Source organism: Pelodiscus sinensis, chromosome 3 (genome assembly GCF_049634645.1).
Source record: "Pelodiscus sinensis isolate JC-2024 chromosome 3, ASM4963464v1, whole genome shotgun sequence".
Classification (NCBI taxonomy): domain Eukaryota; kingdom Metazoa; phylum Chordata; order Testudines; family Trionychidae; genus Pelodiscus; species Pelodiscus sinensis.
Window position 1 is genome coordinate 185,164,733 of NC_134713.1, and position 19,972 is coordinate 185,184,704.

General features: G+C 41.7%; 1 protein-coding gene across 4 annotated transcripts in view; it reads left to right on the forward strand.

The window, feature by feature from the left end:
- The window catches only part of WDPCP (WD repeat containing planar cell polarity effector), a 259,086-nt gene that overhangs the window by 171,405 nt on the left and 67,709 nt on the right, over nt 1–19,972 (forward strand). For all 4 annotated transcript variants that reach the window (XM_075925595.1, XM_014569024.3, XM_075925597.1 and 1 more), the window contains one exon: nt 5,051–5,114. In XM_075925595.1, the coding sequence (XP_075781710.1) occupies nt 5,051–5,114 (64 nt within the window). The remainder of the gene's footprint in view (nt 1–5,050; nt 5,115–19,972) is intronic.

Below are 19,972 nucleotides of genomic sequence, written 5' to 3' on the forward strand. Positions count from 1 at the left end.
GGTTATTTCGAAATAAAGCCCTACTGTATACCAGGGCTAGTAGTATATTATACTGGGTTTTATACTTTACTTTAAATAGCTCATAAACTAATGTTTTACCATTTGTCCTATATGGTTGATAATAGTATGTAAGTTCTATTCGCAAAGGTCATATTTCTGTCGGCTCACACATTGACTTAACAAATAGCAGAACTTCATGGTTTACAGGCAGATTTTCTTCTCTTTTTCAAATTATTCTAATTACTTTGAAGCAAGTAGTAAATTAAGTATTCAACTTTGTATTTTGTAGAATATCACTACCATATTGAAGGCTGAAAATTTTGTGCCCTCTAATGTTTATGCAAGAACAAATATTGGATTTTTTTTTTATTGTTTAGGAGGCAGCTAGCTGTAAATGGTGTGTGCTAGGAGAAATAAGAACTCTCCCCACAACAAAACCCTACTGTAAAACATGCATGATCTGTCTGAATGTATCTTTACACTAATACATCAGCCAGGGCACATTCTTATTGGCCCTACAGAATGAAAATGCAATATTACACACCGAAGAGACTTAAAAAAAATGCTTTTTAAATAAAGCTACTTTATACAAATCTAAAAGGCACATGTTCTTGACTGATTTAATATTGGTTGCATAAGTAATCCAAACTTGTCACTTTCATTTGAAAACACTACCTCATTTAAGAGCAATACTATTTATAATAATTTATGAAGTCTCTGTGATTGTTATTTCCAGCTCTCTTGGTTTGTGAAGAGCATTTCTTTGGTAGATAGATTTTTTTTCCGAGTATAGCTCTGGAAATAACAAGCTAGCTTTACGGTTTTCTGAGTAGGGGCCATAATGAGACGGAAGTATGTCTGTTGATTAAAGGAAAAAATTGAAATTATTGTGAGACAGAAGAGAACTGACAGTTTTAAGGCCATGATTCCGTTCTGCAAAATAATCAAAGGAAAATATTACTTTTCATTTTTGGTAGCAAAGATGGTCTTGGCTACTGCAGATCTCATTCAAATTCTTTTAGCTATTGCCATGTAAAAGGCACTGTGTACATGTATTCTGGTTGGTATGTTATAACGCATGTTTCACGATTCAGTCTCTTATTTTCCATCTTAGCATTGAGGAGGTGTTTATATAGTGTATTTGAGAAACCTGGGAATGAGAACTGTCATTTCATTTGGGGGTGCCTCCTGAAAAAAGACATTTATGACACTAATGTATATGCACTACTGTAACGTCTATATATATTTCTCTAAACTAAAGCATTTGCTTAAAAAGAAATATAGAATGCAATGTATTTTCATGTGGTATCCTTCATAGAAAGTATTAAAAAAACCTTTAGAGATACAGATGTGTGATGCATGTGGGGCCCTGCCCACACCCCAGGAATAAAGAAGTTAACGTCAGCACCACTTTTCCCTCCTCCTATTGGCATGCTCAGGGGATGTACAGTAAATTTGTGATCAGATGACACAGTGGGAAATTGTCTTTAGGAAGCTGGGAGACCACAACTAGGATATAGGAAGCTGGAAAGTTTGTTTCCTTTTCTGCTTATGCTAATTTATTTTGCTTTCTTGTTACTAACTCGTTATCTGTTGTGGAAAAGCACTTGCTGGCTAGCTCTGTGCTAGATTCTGCTGTGTCATTCTACTGACATGCTCTGGAAAAGAGCAAGAAGGCTTTTCAGAGCTGGGTAGAACATAAGACTTACAATATCGGATCAGACCACTTGTCCATCTAGCGAGACACTTTCATCCATCAAAAGAAAAGAGGGCTGCGTTCTTCCCTGGGCACCTTCACTAATCTGAGATAAAGACACAATACTGCCCACCAACTTTTCTGATCTAACCATGATCACATAAACCTAATAGAATATTGGCAGACCACTTGGTCTTATGAAAGACACTGAGCACTCACAAAACACATCTTTTGAACAGTCAACTAACATCACAATCAGTTTTCACTGGCACATCATCCATGATCTCCCTCTGCCAAATGTCAAGTTTCTGTCATATACAAGTGACCCTGTACAGCTGTTGTTTTAAAAAAGTGAAGAAGTCACAAACCTTTTTCATAATGGGAGGGGGGGACTCTTATTTTCCCTTGTCTTCATTTTCAAAAACAGCAGAACAGCTTTGGCTCAGACTTTCAAAGAAAATCTATTCCCTGACTGAGAATAAACCTCTCCAATTTTAGCCAGCAAAGTAAAGGAATAAAGATAAGCAACTAAATATTACCTCTTACAATAGAAACACTTGTGCAGCCTTAACTATGGGCACCAGTGTAGATAACTGAGATGAACCATTGTTTGGTTGTTGTTTTTTACTTTTTGTGATTCTGCAAATCAAAAAAATAATCTTTCTAAATTACGCTATTTCATGTCATACAGATTTTTGTGATTGCAAGCAAAAATACATTACCATAAAATGTATACACTGTATTAATAAATTAAAATCTCACATTTTTCAGCCTAACTGTTATATGGTGAATATATGCATATGGCATAATAGATTAGTAAACTTTTTTCCACATCAAGACTTTCTTTTCCATAGTGCTCTCCCTAGCTAGTATGGAGTAGTTGTGATCTTCTCTATTGAAAATCTTTATAGATTCCTTCACGTTATATATGATCTCATAATAGGAATATTGTCTAGTGCAGCATTTGTCCCAAGTTTGGTTTCTGGTGCTAGTTGGGTACACAAAGCCTTTGATGGTATCCTATGGAGCAAAGGTTTTCAAACTTTATATCCCAGCTTGTCTGGGTAAGTCACTGGAAGGCCATGACCCACAGTTTGACAGTCGCTGCTATTAAGAACCATCTCTCTTTGGTTTCAGCTGCTTCTATGGATGTCCACCTGATGTATTAAAAACATACATAAATAGAGTCCTGCACAGCCACAGATATCCACTTTATATCCATGTGTATATGCAGATGCAGATATCTGCAGTTCATTTTTGCAGATATGGATGTGGATGCAGATACAAATTTAGTATCTAGAACCCTGCAAATTTGCAATTATCTGCTTTATATCCACGGGTACCCATGGCTCATTTTTGCGGATATGGATGCGGATACAGATACGCTGTACATCTCTTGAGATCTAGATCTGGATCTTGATATTGCTTTCTTGTGTAAGTATTTACTGCAGTTATCACAGGATATGGTGCATGAAAATGAGAAAGGAAGTGGTCCATGGGATTGTGCTATGGGACTATTGTCCAGAAGTAATCTCTCTATTCAACTGTTCATGTTCTGAAACAGTTTGAGAAAAACTGCTGTAGTGATCTAAGTATAGGAGTGGGAACCAAAAGCTTGGTGTACCCTAAATAAGGTGGGGACCCCTATCCTGGGGATCCTGAATGCTCCCAGTGCTGACACAGACTCACAGATTCCTTCTGTAAGCAGGCAGTTCTAAGACTCTGCCTTCTGGATCCACACTCAGAGGGGACATTCAGCTTATGGATTTCCCCTTTCCTCCAACTAGAATAGAGGCCCAGTCACGTCTATGGCTCTGTTCTCTTCACCAGGCCCTGCAAAGAACTCTCAGCCTGTCTGGAGATGTGTGCTAGAAAGGGGGCCATATTGGGAAGGGAGACGAGTCTTTGGCCAAGGGGTGGTATGTTGCCTCGCTTCCCTTTCCAGCCCTGTGGCATTTACCCAGAGAAGATAACACTGCCTCTAGGGCAGTGTTTCTTAAACTGTGTTCCGCAGCACACCGGAGTGCCACGAGGCAGTCAGAGGTGTGCCGCGGAGCGCAACAGAATTCAAAATGGTTGTCTTTAAAGGGGCAGGCAACCTTATTATTTATTTATTTATTTTTGCCCAATTACTTTACCCCAACCCTTTTTTTCCCCTCAATAATTCCCCCCCCCCCCCCCCCAACCCTTTTTCTCCCCTTTTTGGCCCTTTTGCTCAACCAAAAATTTGTGGTGCTCCTCATAAAAAAATTATTGTTTGGTGTTCCTTGGTCTTAAAAAGTTTAAGAAACTCTGCTCTAGGTAGCAGAACTTCAGTGGAACTGCACTGTCAGGGAGCTTGGCTGGAGGGAGGCTGCTAGTATTCAGAGCCAGTGCAATGACACACACTTCCATGTGGGCCTCTGGAATCCGGGCAAGTCTGAGGTAGGAACATTAGTCTTTTAGGGGTGGGAGAGGGGGATCTTCCCCCACCTTGTTTGCTCACAGGCTTTATTATGGAAGGGGATGGTTGGGGCCAATAGTATTTACCTACTTGGCTCCTAGGGCTCTTATAAGGGTTAATTTGTTGTGTCCTAATTCTGTAAGGCTATATCTAGACAGTGGTGCTATTTCAGGATACCAGAAGTATCCCGAAATAGCTATTCTGCATCTTTAAATGCACTCGTTATTTCAAAATAGATTTCAAGGTAATGGGTGCACTATTCTGGCGTCCCTGTAATCCTTGTTCCGCAAGGGTTAAGGAACGTTTTGGAATGGCGCTTTATTTCAAAATTAGATCAAAATAAGATATGCAATTTGTGTCACTCAAATAGTACATCTTATTTCGACCTACAGGTGCAGTGTAGATGCACCCTATGATGCTAAGTACCCTCAATTCCCATTGAAATCCACTAAATCCAAGCACTTTGATTGTTTGCTAAAATGTTTAGAAGATAAAAAGTGCTTGTTACTGTTGCTATCATATTTCTCAGTTTTGTGATCTCCAGGCTATCTCACAAATGGTTTTACCAGTCATGTGGGGTGGCCTCCCTTTTGGGGTTCATAATAAATGTACTGTATGTTTTAAACAAGAACTGGAGCAGAGGCCACACGCCTCTTAGGGCATGTCTACACTGGCCTTGTTATTTCAAAATAAGGGGCTTGTTATTTCAAAATAATAACTTCTGTTTGTGAAGAAGAATAAGCTTATTTTGAAATTGTTATTTCGGGAGTTATTATTTCAAAATAACTTATTTTGAAATAACCTGGTAGTGTAGACATTGCCTTAGAGTTTCACCAGCTGTCAGTTCATCTGTCTCTGGTAATCTGGTGCTCACCTCCTCAGCAAATGATACATTTCACCTTTTCTTGCAGGTATCAGAGATTTGAAAAGGCATTTCTGCTCGCTGTTGACATAGGTGCTCGGGACCTGTTTATGGTGAGTCATTCCTGTAGATGGCTTGGTGATTGCTGTTCTGGAGAGGAGTTAGTTGTCAGCTTTTGTGCACATTAAAGAGGATCAGTGTCATTTGCAGTATTAGACACATACAGGAGAAGGCTTTATTCTACCTGGCTTGCCCCTTTCCATGATGAAACTGGTCAATAGCAATCTAGTATCTTTTGAGTTGCTGACATTTGCCTTGCCAGGGCCTAAAGCCTGTTTTATGTTTTTCAGGAATTAATATATACATTTCTGAACTTTCCTCCTCCTCCTCCTGTGTCAGACAAGGGCTGGATGTCATCTTCCACCCTAATAAGCTTAGATGTTTCTAATCCATTCCTTTAAGAAGTACAGCTGCAGAGGCCAGTCCGCAAAAGCAGCCTCTATCCTGGGGATCCCGGATGCTCCCCATTTGTCTCTTAGGTTTCTGTGAAAAGTGACAAATTATGAACGCTCCTCCAGGTACTTTTAAAACAACAAAGCTGCAACGTCAGCCCAAGCAGTTTTACATTTCATGCGCTCTCTGGCCCTCCCATTTAATTAGCTACAAAAGTAAAATTAACCGGCTCTTAAAAAGTCCCCTGTGCAATGTCTGCAGGAGGCTCTTGTTTTATAAGATCTTGCACCACAATGTCACAGTGAGGTCAGATGGACAAAGCCAGCAGCGCTTTGCTCCTCTCTCAGCATGTTGCTGCTATGCAGCCGGTTTAGTTGTTTTCAAAGAAACAATAGGGAAAGGGCTTGTTTTTTTTTTAAAGCCCTTTGAAAGTCTCATTTACTTGACTCTTTTGCATAATGAAGATATTCTGTTGTTTAAATTAAGCTTTGGCACTAGATGTTAATATTATTTATCCCATTAAATCACTCTTGCCCTGCTAGTTTGATCTTGATATTTAAATTGTATGTTAAATTACACAATTAAGTCCTTCTTTTATGGGTTATAAAAAATCCTGTCTAATTATATAAAGAGTTATGTGCCTCTTTTGATGCTTTTTTTCACAGCTCTAATCGTGTGGCTTGTTCCATCTAATTAGAAAGATGTGCATACTGTGATAAACTTTTCTAAATATGCATCAAAAGAACATGATGAAAATATTATACTTTTAGGAAACTCATTATATATTTTTGTATTTACTTGTATCCCCTCCAAAAATTGTGGGTTTTTTTTTCATCTCATCTTTCTCCTTCTCTCTCTCTGTCTCTCTCATAATATAACCTTTTCTGCACAAGACTTCAGAGTAGCAGTGTTGAGATCTATAGTCATTGAGAAGCTTGGGAAATGATTCTGTTCTTATTCTCACCCGTTTAACTCCACTGAGCTTTATTCTCGCTGTGCCTGAGCAGAAATCGGTTGCAATGGACCTAGCTTGATATGCAGTGAATAAGCAGCAGGCAGCTATAATTTACACTGGCATAAGGTCCCACACCAAAAACTGTTCCACTGTGTACCTTCTTCTCGTCTTTCACTCCAATCCCCGAACATGTCCCCCTTCTTCCTGGTGCCAGAAGGGGGAGTTCCATCCCAGGAAGAACTTGCCAGGTTTGTGCTGATGGAGATTCCTCTTACACAGGGGATAAATCTTTGGAAACTTTAGTTTACTTAGTCAGCATAAATGGCACAAAGTGAACTTGGCCACTGGAGAATCCAGTCCATTGACTTCCGTGGAGTTCCTCTTGAGATACATTCATGTAAGGCTTTGTCTGGGCTAGCTGAAAGGGTGCTTTATTTAAAAGACTAATGGACATCTGTGAAATCTGTAGTGTAGTCAGAACAAGTTGTACTTTATCATGTCTCATCTGGCTAAGGTGAACCCGCGGGTCCTCCCCAGAATTTATAAAGATTTTTTTAACTCCCTTTTATCCGAGTGTAGACGAGACCAAAGTGAGAACAGAATCCCTGGATTTTGTAATAGTATGGGGATTGCTTACTCCTGTCTCTCATTCAGATGTTCAACTTGAACCTTACTGTAGGTCTTCGCATCCAAGCTATGTCTAAATCTTACCAGTTCTTTTTGCATAGCATCTCTAAAATATAGCCTTTTCTATCCGTCCACATGGCTAAAACCTTCATAATTTCTTGTCTTGATTATGGCAAAATCCTTTTCTCTGGCCTGGACAAATGCAATCTGCCTTATTTGTATCCATTCAAAATGCTGCTAAAAGATAATTTTTCAGTCCATGGCTTTGTCTGTGCTCCCCTCTCTTTGCTTCCCTCCACTGTTTCCCCCTGCTTTACTGCATCACATATAAGCTACTTGTCTTCACTTTCATGGCCCCTCACAGCCTGTCCCTGTTACCTAACACAACTGTCAAAATATCGACTCCCACCTCCATCTGGCCTCTGATGTCAGCCTCCATTGCCCATGGGTTAAATTGGTTGTCAGTATAATTAACTGAAGCTGTGATTTCCAAACTCACTGAGAAGTATATCTGTCTAGCCTGGCAGGTTGGGGTTTGTCTCCCCTGGGGTTTTACCCACCAGAGCCACTATGCCAAAATAAATGCAATGGCGCAAGCCCCTAATCTAGATGGAGAGCATGAGTATAAACCATGGCTTGTACTAATGCAGTTACCCAGGCATAAACAGTAACTGTACCGATAGTTTAAAAGTCCTGTGTAGACAAGATCTTGTCTAAGCCGAGTGGGTCTTATGGTCATATTCAGCTACAGCATTCCGGTACTTGGGACATATTTTCAATTTGGCATGTGGATCTTCAGCCACTAAATTCCTAGGAATTCTAGCAGTGATTGGATTCTCAGTGGTACATCTCACAGACCAACTCATATTCCCTACCAGCATTGAATTTGTACAATCTGGCATGCTAGGCACTCTCCCAAGGCGTCATCCCATAGTCCCATCCCTGCACCATCACCCTTGATTCTAACATCACTAGGTGACTCCAAAGGCCTGTTTCCCTGACCCCAGTAGTGGCTGTGCCTTCATCCAACCCCAGTCTCCACCCTGATATTTTAAGGAGCAAGTGAAGCTTTACTGGAATTCCTGGTTTAGAACTTGTTTATGTCATTTGCATTCAAGCTTGCATCTAAAACTGGAAGGGGCCCTTTTCCCAGTCTAGTTTGTATTTAGCCCCAAGACACTGGAGATTTCAACAAAACAGCTGATGGCCCCACCATTCAGGTTTGCAGAAGTCTCACAAGGGCTGCTGATTTAGCAACTGGGCTGCCACTCAGGGCTGAAAGCTCATAAAAGGACACTTATGAAACTTCGGTGACGTTCAACTTAACCAGATCTGGTGCAGCTTTGACCTGGAACTCACGCCTCAATTACTGTCCAACATCAGTCATCTCCTTCGCTTATTTCTGATTCACACTAACAGGAGTTACTCTTCTAAAAATCCACTGTATCAAGCTGATGGTTTGTTCTTTTCTCTGCTATTTTTTGCCCAGAGAAGATGCAGCAACAACAGCCACAAGATTTTAAGAGGCAGCTTGGGGTCACAGATCCTTTTTAGCCCAGAATAGAGATTGCTGCCTTTCCTTATTTTTTAAATGAAAGTGACTAAGGGCACGTCTACGCTGTGCAGGTATTTTGGGATACTGGAGGTATCCCAGAATAGCTACCCCGTGTCTTAACAAGCAGCCCATTATTTTGAAATATTTTTTGAAATAACGAGTGCGCTATTTCAGCATCCCTGTAACCTCTCGTTCCACAAAGGTTAAGGGGTATCTCGAAATAGTGCATTATTTCGAAATTTGGCACTGCATGGGCACACCAAATTTCAAAATATGCTATTTCAAAATAGAATTGAAATAAGATACACAATTTGCATGTGGGGTGCTGTGTGGACGCACCCTAGGATCTTTAAATTGAAAATGTGATTGCTTCAAAGGCACTGTGATTCTTTATAATATGATGTTATCTACCAAATGAAATCATTTCATATCTCCTCCAGTGTAATTGTAATGGTGCTACTATGCAGGCTACAAAATAAATTCCCACTGTCTTCTTGGAGCTGATTCCAAGGTCCTTTATGTTTAACTGATGATTCAGGACTAAGGGATGCTGTATATCAATTCATGCTTGTATTTCCATCGGATCATCCTGTTAGCTTTTAACATAGCACATTTTCATAGTTTCATACCAGACTAGAAAAGGAAGCTTAACCATGCGGTCCCTAGATTATACTTCTATACTGTGTCTTCTACTGCAGTGGTTTTCAAACTTTTTTTCTCATGACCCAATTGAAGAAAATGGTTGATGCCCACGACCCAGCATAATTTGACTAAACTGTGAGCTCTGGGGTTGGGCTGAGGATGAGAGCTTCGGCTCTGGGGGTGGAGCAGGGCTGGGGCAGGAGGGGCTTACCTCAAGCGACTCTCAGTCAGCGGTGCAGCTGGGGCACTAAGGCAGGCTTCTTGTCTGTCCTGGTACAGCAGACCATGCTGTGTCCTAGAAGCAATCAGCAGCAGGTTCTAGTCAATGGGAGTGCGGAGCTACTTCTCAGGGTAAGAGCCTGTGCATTCTTCTGCCCCCTCTCCTCACCTAGGAGCTGGGCCTGCTGCTGGCCACTTCTGGGGTACAGCTCAGTCTGAGGTGCCAGGACAGGCAGGTAGCTGCCTTCATACCCCCCACTGCTCACCTGATCCCCCTGCAGCGAGATCCAGTGCCTGACATTCCACCACCCAGTACTGGCTCGCTACCTGTAGTTTGAAAACCATTGTTTTGCAGTAACCTATCTAGATTGCATCATGTGACATTTTCCAGAGAATGACACAAATCTGCACAACGAGTATCGACGAGTGCTGAGTTTTCTGTTTGTATCTCTAATGTAGCCTCCAAATGTGTAAAATTTCATATAATCACACAGCAACTTCCTGTTGTCAGGACTTCTGAGGTGGCTTAAAATCAAAAGTTATTTCAGCTAAGATCAGTATTAATTTTTTCTCTTTTTCATGTCTGTTCCAGTTCATTCATACAAGTTAGGTCCTTTTTTGGTGTTAATTCTGCCCACTTAACATCAAATCTAACCCTTTTGGGGCGGGAGAAGAATGGTCTGTCCACATAAATGCTGAAGGCATGTAGACCTCTAGCCATTTAGAGACTGGGAGAATACAGACAGCCTATCCTGAACCTTTTAACAATGATTGAAAGCTGTAGTGATGGTGTTCTCTTCCCATACTTGCCCTGGAGATGCTTTAAAAACAATTCAATAGCAGTAGACAGTATCACAATGGAGGGTTTAACTGTGCATTTTCCTCCTTTTGTTGGTCTAAATTAGACCTTCAGGGCAAATTTCTACCCTGGCTAATACAAGAAGTGAGCGGTAATTTTACCCATGTCTGTGAAAGTAGAGTTGGACCTATGTTCATATATTTGTAATGTGCTTTTTATGTGTTTGTGCATTTGTGACTCTGGTAACTCTTTCCCTTTCAGATCAAGCCACTGGCTCCTTCTCCCCTTCTACATCAAGTTTAAACTCTTCTCTCACCTTTTCTTTTTCTTTCTCTCCCTGCCTTTACTCCATCAATACTCTCCCTCATAACTGTTTTTGGGGCCTGAGTCTGATCCCACACCTGTTTTGCATGAATGTAACTCTTTATATCTCTATGCAATTATCCCTGGTTTACACCGATGTGATCTGAATCAATCTCTTTATAATGTGTCCTGGCCTTTCCTGCAGTTCCTAGTGCCTAACATGCTTTCCTGAACCCTAGGCAGAAAGCAGGAGCCACCCTTTCTTTCTCAAATCCCCCGTCAAAATACATCTCCCCCATAAGTACTTCATTGCTTATTTACCACTCAGTGAAGTGAAAATGCTCATTTATAAAAAATGAACAAACAATACTTGCATTGAGCTAACGGTCTTATGGCTGAAATTTTAACGTGCGATTGTTGGGAAATTCAAAGCCACGTATATCACAGAAATAGTGATCTATTTGCATGGTGATAACACGTAGAGGCTTCAGACCCATTATGCTAGGCACAGTACACAATATATATAACAAAGAGAAGGTCCCTGCCCTAAAGCATTTGCAAACTAAGTATATACTTTTAAATTTACATCTTAATGCATGTAGTATGTACACCCTTGTCTTAAGCCCTTATCACAAACTATCTCGGGACTGTGAGCTAGGATGAGAAAACTCAGTCCAAAATCTATTTGCATAAAATTAAAAATATCTGAAGACAGGGATTCACACTGAAAGTTTCTTCCTCAATGATCACTGTAACTAACATGATACCACAATAGTACACATAAAGATGCTGCTGTATTCCTCTGCAAAGCTCCTAACTCCACGTCACATATAAATCCATCAATTATATTAACTCCCACAATGTTCAATAAAAGCAAAATAGAAGAGGACCTAATATTTCATGAATAACAGTCACATTTATTGGACGATGACTGATCCAATCTATGACAGAAAAGATCAAGCGATAGAAGGGTTGTTAGCTTCAAATCCTTTTGTAGTGTATTCCAGCTTTCAGCTGCTGAAAATTCAAAAGGCCATCCGCTTACCAAAGGTAGCAGAAACCCGAGGAACCGGCACGTTAATAAAAGTGTCAGATCTTGGGGTGAGACACTGATGAGGAAAGTGTAAGTAATTTTTGAAGAAATGTTGGAATTTTGCCCAGAAATATCCTATAGACAAATGCGCAATAGTGTCTCAGATGACTTCTGCTCACGGAGGGCTAGCTCTGCATAAGTTGGAAAGATGAACATAAAAAGCAGCTCCAGGAACTAATCAAATTGTTCAATGGGAAAAGCCAGCCATTTCAACCTACTCGTGATAGCCAGAAAGAAAAATCTACTTAAAAGATTGTTCTGATAGGTAGTGTGATATTTGAAATTATAATCTCATGGCTGAGTATGTGGGAAGAAAATCTGTTATAATAACGTTAAGAATTTTATTACCTATTTTTTGTTTTAATTCGTTGGTGTACATGGTAAGGGAATCTGTTTTGGTTTCTCTTTTTTTCTCATTTCACTTCTTGGTTTTGGTTAATTTAGGTTTTTGTAACTTCCTAGTAAAATCCTGTTTGGTAGGTTAATTTGATTATGAGCTGAAAGCTTGTGCTGTTGTGGGCGTAAATCAGAAACCATAAAAAGGCAAAAAATTGTGCAAACTTTAAAAAGTAGATGGTAGCAGATCGTGAGTCTCCATGATAATTGAACCAGGTGATACTCTAAACAAAAAAGAGCTCTCAGCTTGCTTCTAGATCTTCCCTCAGTACACACAGACCCAACACATGTCGGTGTCAAAATGACACGAAGAAAGACAATCCTGTGATTTCCTCATATGGGTAGAAATTGGTGGTTTAATTAGTAATGACAGGTTATATGAAATCGTTTTTAAAAAACACTTAAAATAGCTTTTTTTAAAACTGTCCTATTTATTTTTTGTATCCAATGTTAAAGCATGCTGCCACACAAAAAAGTCGCTGTTGCTGTTCTGTCTATCTGAGATGCTTATACAGCCCCCATTACTGAACTGTCTGAGTGCTTTACACAGGACCAAGGAGAAAAAAAACCCAAGAGCATGAATAGAGCAATAATACAGGCTGTACTTTACAGTAAATAATATTCAAATTCTGTTTGTTGCAAGTACATTGAAAAGAAGTTTGTCATTTTCAGTAGTTGTTCCCTTCCCCCAAGTTTATTTAAAACTTTTTTTAAATATACTATTACTGCTATTTTCAGTTTAACCAGAATCCCTAAATATGATCAATATAAATGTTATTACATACATGGACAGAATCTGGCTACGCATTCAAATATTTGTAAGCTCAGACTTATTCCAGAGCCATCTGATTTTCAGCTATCTCCAATAAGCTGACAGTATCAACTTTTAACTTTTTAATCTAGATAAAAAATCATACTTTTTATAACTCAGGCCCGTCTCTCCTGACAGTCACGGCAGACCAACACACAGAGGATGTACAGTGTTCTCTGCAAGTTCTTAGCTGATTACTTCACCCCCAGGCACTTGCACATTCTTGTTCTATCACACCTTTGTTTGTGCTCAGAAACTGGTCCAAGCATATCCTTACTTTTGGGATTCTGAAAGTCAACACCCCTTCATTCTGGGGACTCTCTGTTCTCCATCCCAAACTTCATCCTTTCCCCATTTGTGAGAGTGGGGTCAATCTTGTTCTGCCCCCAAGCAACAAGGCTGGAGGAGCAGAGCACACAGGGGCTGCTGTCCTCCACTTCCCCTGCCAATCAGTGTGGGAGAGTCGAACATCTGCTGTGAGCACCAGGTTCCCCCGCTAGTCCCTCTGCTGGCTGCTAGCTGGCCTGTTGCCCCTTCTGCCCATGGCATGTAGGACATGTGCCCTTTCTTGGCCTCCCCAACCCACAAACACACACACACACACACACACACACACACACAGCACCACTGCCTACTAATGATGTTAAAGGCTAGTCAACTAGTCGATTCCCCCCCCCCCCCCCCGCTGCCTCTATCAGATACAAAGGCAGGGGGAAGAAGGGGTACTTCAAAGGGCAGCGCCACACAGCTGATCCTGGCTCAGCTTTGCAGTGCTGCCCCTTTGAACGCTGCCTCAGTGTTTCAAAGGGGCAGTGCTCACAGCTGATTCCAGGGTGCAGCCTTTCCACAGAACCCAGGACATCTGGGGACTCCCCAGCTGACCCTGGTCTCTGCATGGCATTTCAAAGCTGGCACCCACGTGTAGCCCAGAGTCAGCAGGACTTCTGCTGGCCCTGGGCTGCATACGACGTTCCGCATTCCTCCTTTGAAATGTACAAGAGCCCCCACTGGGGCTCTTGTACATTTCAAAGGAGGAATGCGGAAGTGCGAGTAGTCAATGGAAATTCCATTGACTACTCGACAAGTAAATTAACCACAATTTAACATCCTTACTGCCTACCCAGTTTTCCTGTGCTAGCCTCACCACTGGTTTGGTTCAGCAGGGAGAAGCAAAGTTCTGTAGATACTTGAATGTGAGAAGTTTATATTTGATGTAATGGAGCAGAAGCTAATGAAGTGGTTCCGGGAGTGGGGTGATGTAATTAGAGACAGGCAAGAAATCTTTGTGGCCATACTTTGGATATACTTGTATAGGGCAATGCTGAGGATCAGGAAGACCAGAGATGAGGTTCTGAAGTAATCAAGGCAAGTGATGATTTAGACCTGGCTGAGAGTTTTAGCTATTTAGACATAGAGGATAGGTGAGGCTTGAAGCTTTCATAGAGGAAGAAACATCTGGACATAGTCTTGGTGTAAAAGGAGACAAAAATGGCCTTCCTATTCTGAGCCCAGGAGACAGAGATGATTGTAGTGTTATCATTAGCCATGAAGGAAGGAAGCGGAGAGGATTTGGACAGAAAATCCTATTTTCTCAGGGTAATATCATCATTTGAACCAGCAATCCATGGATTGAGAATCTGAAAAATGATTTTTATATATAGACATGGATGGACAGATAGACAAAATTAGAGATTGTTGGATTTCATTTCTATTTTTACCCATTTTACTGTTTAGTTTTTGATATTTTAGTATCTTGTAAATTCCTAACAAAAAAAAAAAACAACAAACCAAACAGGTATTACAGGTTTATTAATTTCAGCAGCATACATCTGGGCCAAAATTGGTAGTTTCATTAGCAATAAAAGTCACATAATCATTATTTTGTTTTTTAAAAATAATTATACATTTTAAGCAACCTCATTTTATTGATGACATCTTAAATTTCAACACTGTAACCACTTAAAAATGTGCTCCTCATGTGGCTACATGAGCTGGAATGAACTTGCAGAGAACTTGAACAGGAAGTAAATGCTGATTGTAAGTTTACAAGATGAAATTTCTGCTGAAAATCCCTTTAAGGGAATCTTGTCATTTTTGGTTTATTATTAATAAAATTTCTCTTCCCCCTTACATTATTTAAAATAAATTCTTGAATCTCTACAGTCATTTTTTGTATTTAGTTAATGTTGAAAACTAGAACCCCTAAACTTAATCAATATAGGATGAGATTTTAAAGGCACAAAGGACCATTAAACTCCCAACACCTAAATCTCCCCCATAATCTGTAGATATGTGAGTAGACCCTAGCCATACATGTAACTATTTGGAAGCTGCAAGCAACTCATTGCACATTCATTTATAGCTATTATCTTGAGTAAACTGACAGTATCAACTTTTAAAGAGACAAGGTGAATGAGGTAATATCTTTTACTGGAGCAACTGCTTTTGGTAAGAGAAACAAGCTTTTGAGCCTACACAAAGCTCTTCTTCAGGTCTTTAAACTCCTTAATCTTGATAAAAATCATATCTTTTGTGATGCAGCCCTCTCTACACAGAGGAAGTACAGTGCTTGCATCCAGTTTCTAACTAATTACTTTGCCCCCAAGACACTTGCCACATTCTTTTAAATCACACCTGTGTTTGTGATGGTCCAAAAACAGCCGGCTTTTGGGATTCTCAAAGTCAGCACCCCTTCATTTGGAGCCATCGCAGTTCCTTCTCTTTTACTCTTCACTTTTCCTTAGTGTTTTTTCTAATGCTTAGAGTTCTGCTCATATATTTTCATTTCAGTACTACTGTTTGTGCTGTTGGACATGGGAAGACAGCTGAATATTTGACAAGCCAGTCATTTGTCTTTGACAAATGAATGTAGAGCAAGCAAAAGGAGAATGCTAAGGGATAACATTATAGAAACATTATAGATGACCGGTCATCTGAAGAAGTGGGTTGTGCCCACAAAAACTCATGATACCATTTACATGTTTTGTTAGTCTTTAAGGTGCTACTAGACTGTTGTTTTTTAATAGAAAGAGTGTCATATGTGCATGAGCATGGCCCCGATGGTTCATCTCCCCAGGCTGAACTGGTTCCCGACGGAGTGGTAGCTGTCCGGCATGGCGAGCTTCCAAATGGCAATGATTACCTGCTTCTGGAAGGGGATGGTGGGCTGCATGTTGGTGTCCATCACCATAGGGCAGGGGCGAGCCACTTGCAGAGCTCTAGGAAGGAGTCCGTCCACATGCGGAAGTTCTAGAGCCACTGCTGGTTGTCCCACTGCTCCATGACTATCCAGTTCCACCAGTTGGAACTGGTGTCCCGGCACCAGAAGCAGCGGTGCATGGTGTGCAGGGGAGAGTGAGTGGGGCTGTGCTGTATGAGCAGCATGTGGAGAGAGCTGAGGAGATGCCCCGCAGGGAGCTGAGGGTCCTTTCCCTGCAGTGCCACATGGGCAGCCTGCAGTAACTGGACCAGGAGGTGCGGCAGTAGGTCTAGGAGCCAGCGAGTGCTTTGCAGCAGGTCCAGCTCCATGTCTGGGAGTGCTGTGGTATCCACAAGGGCAACCAGAGCACTCCATAAGATGAGTTAGCTGTCCCTCGAGGAGGTAGGCAAAGATGAAGAGCTTGAGACACAGCTGTAGAGCGAAGTCCCTTTATCCACAAGCCTCAGCTAGCTTCAGCCAGCAGCTACAGTAAGTGCCTGCTGTCCTGATGCCCAGCCCGAAGTAATTCCGGTGGGCTTTAAATGTGATTCAGGCTCCAGTCAGTGTGGACGCGCTACTTCGAAATAGCTATTTTGGGAGTTATTATTCCAAAATAGCTTATTTCAAAATAAGTGGGTAGTGTTGACGTATTCTGAGTCTGAGAGATAGCCGTGGCTTTTTTACTTGGAGACATTGTCTCGAGAAAGTTCTCCTTTCCCTTCACATCTCTGCATGCAGTTAGAGTGCAGAATAATGACCAAGAATAAAATATCTCTTTGGATTTTTATCTTTACGATAAAAAATAATCAGGAGGTATTTTGTTTTTGCCACATGGAAAAAAAGTGTTCTGGGAGTGGCTGCTTCATATTCCCACATATGGACTTTGCCAGTGAGCCGGGCAGTCAACAGCATTGTTGGGCCCCTGGACAATGTGGAGGGAACAGCTCCATCCTCCTGGAAAGGTTGAAGCCTTGGGTGGGAGGGGCAGGGCTGGGGCAACCAACCTCAATGCCTTCCAGAATGCCTAGAAACCACTCCCCCATGCACTGTGCAGTGCTCAATCTGGTGGTAATTCACTGCAAGCCAGAGCCCGGACCCTTTAGAATTCCTGAATCCAGGAGCAGCTGCCCCTTTGCCCCCATCCCATTGATGGGCCTGCCAATGAGTGCAGCTTTGATGATGAACCATTGCTAGCAGTGCCCATTGGAGTGCTCACAGCTCCCCTCCAAGAGACATTCAGAATCCCAGACATTTCTCTGTTGTCAAGGTAATGAACCAGATCCATTGGCTGAGTATTAGTCCAACTGGCGCATGCTCCATATCATCAGGGCCCTTTTGGCCAAGTCTTTCATACCTAGATCCCTAGCGTGTACTTTATTCTGATCAAATCCCTTCTGAGATCTCAGGGTGTCATTCTTAAGTATCCAAAGCTACCAGACTGATCTGAGAAATGTAGAAAAGTCTCTTGTTCTGACTTCTGATGCATTATGGGTTGCAGGATGCAGATCCCGATGCTGACAACCAGGCATCTTCTGATGAGACCGTCTTCTTTTATATTCTCCATCTGAAGGTGCAATTACATTTGCAGTAGGTGTTTTCTGCCTTTATTGGATAGGGTTTTACATCCAGCTAAGGTAATTTTGGGCGTATCTAGACTACACTAGAATTTCGAAAGTTACTTGGCTTGTCAACAAACGGGAGTGAGCTCAAAAGAATTTGCGAGAATTTGCATATACAGTATTCTTCCGAAAGTCTAGTGTAGTCTAGATACGCCCTTTGTCTCATCTAGCCTCTTTCCAGGCAGTGTCCAAACAAGTGGATAAATTCCCCAAAAGGGTTTTCAATACCTATCCAGCCCCATGCTTCCTGGTAGTAAAGGCAATGATCTAAAGGTCAGCAAGGGGATTAATCCATTCTAGTTCTTCAAACAAAGACAGAAAGAAAATGTTTCTCTTCCTCTGCTTTATATTTAATGGTAGCAAACTGTCAAGCTGTCAAGTCTCACTTCCAATTTCACCTTTGGGAAAAATTATTAATATTCTCCAAATTCCTTCCTGACGAGCAGAGGAAGTTTGGCAAATGTGATCACAATGGAAATTCAGCAAGTGGAAAAATATGCCTTGAAGGTGATGTTTGACTCCTCACATTCTGTGGTGAGAGCTGTTGTTTCTGCCACTTCTCTAAGAAGGTTTTCTCACTGTTAATTGTATAACAGAGAAGATCACAGGCTTAATTGGGATGAATTAACCTGTAATGGAGGGGATTTTTGACACTTGTTGGCAATGGTCAGGCTAGTCAGGTTAATGAGGTAATTAATTCAACAAGGGGAAAATATATAATTGGCAGGAACAGGAAGCAAAGAGGGGAGCCCAGAGAATGAGCTGGGTGTGGCAGAGAAAGTTGGGTGGAAGGCTCCTCCTTACACAAGCTACACTAAGTTTTATAATGCTGAATTTGAGATTAAAGATACACATAGTGGAAAAAACAGACAGTGTGTATGTTGTAAAGAGCTCGTCCTCACTACCAGCCAGATTGATGGGGGAGCAATTGATTCGGCGGGGATCAATTTATCGTGTCTACTATAGACATGATAAATTGACTGCCAATTGCTCTCCCACTGACTCCAGTAATCCACCTCACTGAGAAGCACAAAGTTGATAGGAGAATGCCTGCTGTCAATGTACCATAGCCGACACCATCATAAGTAGAGCTAAGTCCATTGACTTTAGCTATACAGGGGAGCTGACAGCCTCTGTGGGCCCCTGGCAAGGCGGGGTGGGGGACAGCGCTGCACTCCTGGAAGAGACGGGGCTGAGAGTAGCTGTGCATTCCCCTCCATCCCCCTACCACCACAAGCCTTAGTGCTGCCTGAGGTGTGCAACATGGTGCAAGTTAAAGGGCCTTTGAATTGCTGGGCCCTGGGTAATTGCCCACTCTCCCCCCTTCATTGATGAGCCTGTGTCTCTGCTGTTCATGTAGCTGAAGTTGCATAACTTAGATCAATCCCCCCCCCCCATAGTATATACCTGCCAAAGAGACCATTCAAACTGACCAGACAGAGTGGCACACTGGGTAGCAAAGGGAGACTCATGACAGCTTGTCTTAAGTGGTCAGGACTGCCACCAGAAAGCAAAGCAGAAGTTGAAGATCTTCCTTAGATAATGTGGAAGAGCTCTGCTCTGGGCCCCTGGAAGAGCGGGCCCTCAAGCAGAAGGGATGGGGCTGGGGTAGCCAGTCCTCAGTGCTGCCCAGACTGCATCACAATTTAAAGAACCCAGGGCTGCAGCTGCTAGTGCTGCTGCAGTAGCAGTGGTGGCAGCCCAGGGCTCTTTTAAATTGCCAAAACTTATGGCAACTGCCTGCTTTGCCCCTCCTGACAGCAGCCATGCCTTCCTCCTCTTCTTTTACCCCTGATTTAAAGGAGTCACTAGTATCGGAAGCATCCAAGGAGAACCACAGTTCTCTTCTCAACACAGAAGTAATTTTAAACCAAAACCAGAAAGCAAGCAACTTTCTGTAATGTCTTCAAGATCAAGCCCCAGGTCCCACATTTGACAATTTTCCTGACAGCTACAATCAAACAAATTCTTTGTGCCCAACTCCTCCTGTCTGGAGACTGATTATGCCATTTCTCCTACCATGGGGCTTCTCTGGGAGCAAGCAGGTATTTAAATAATCCACAGTGAGCATCCAACATGGTTTGAAACTCTTCAATCCCCCATTCCTGTCCTTATTCATGGACCCCTCTCACAAGAGCCTGTAAAATCAAAGAGTCTGGCTCTTCTCAAAACAGGAGTGGTAGAAGAAGTCCAAATGGAATTCAGAAGGAAAGGATTCTATTCAAGATTCTTCTTGATTTCCAGAATGATGGTTGTCTCTGATCAGTCATAGGTCTAAGGAAACTAAATGCCATCATCAA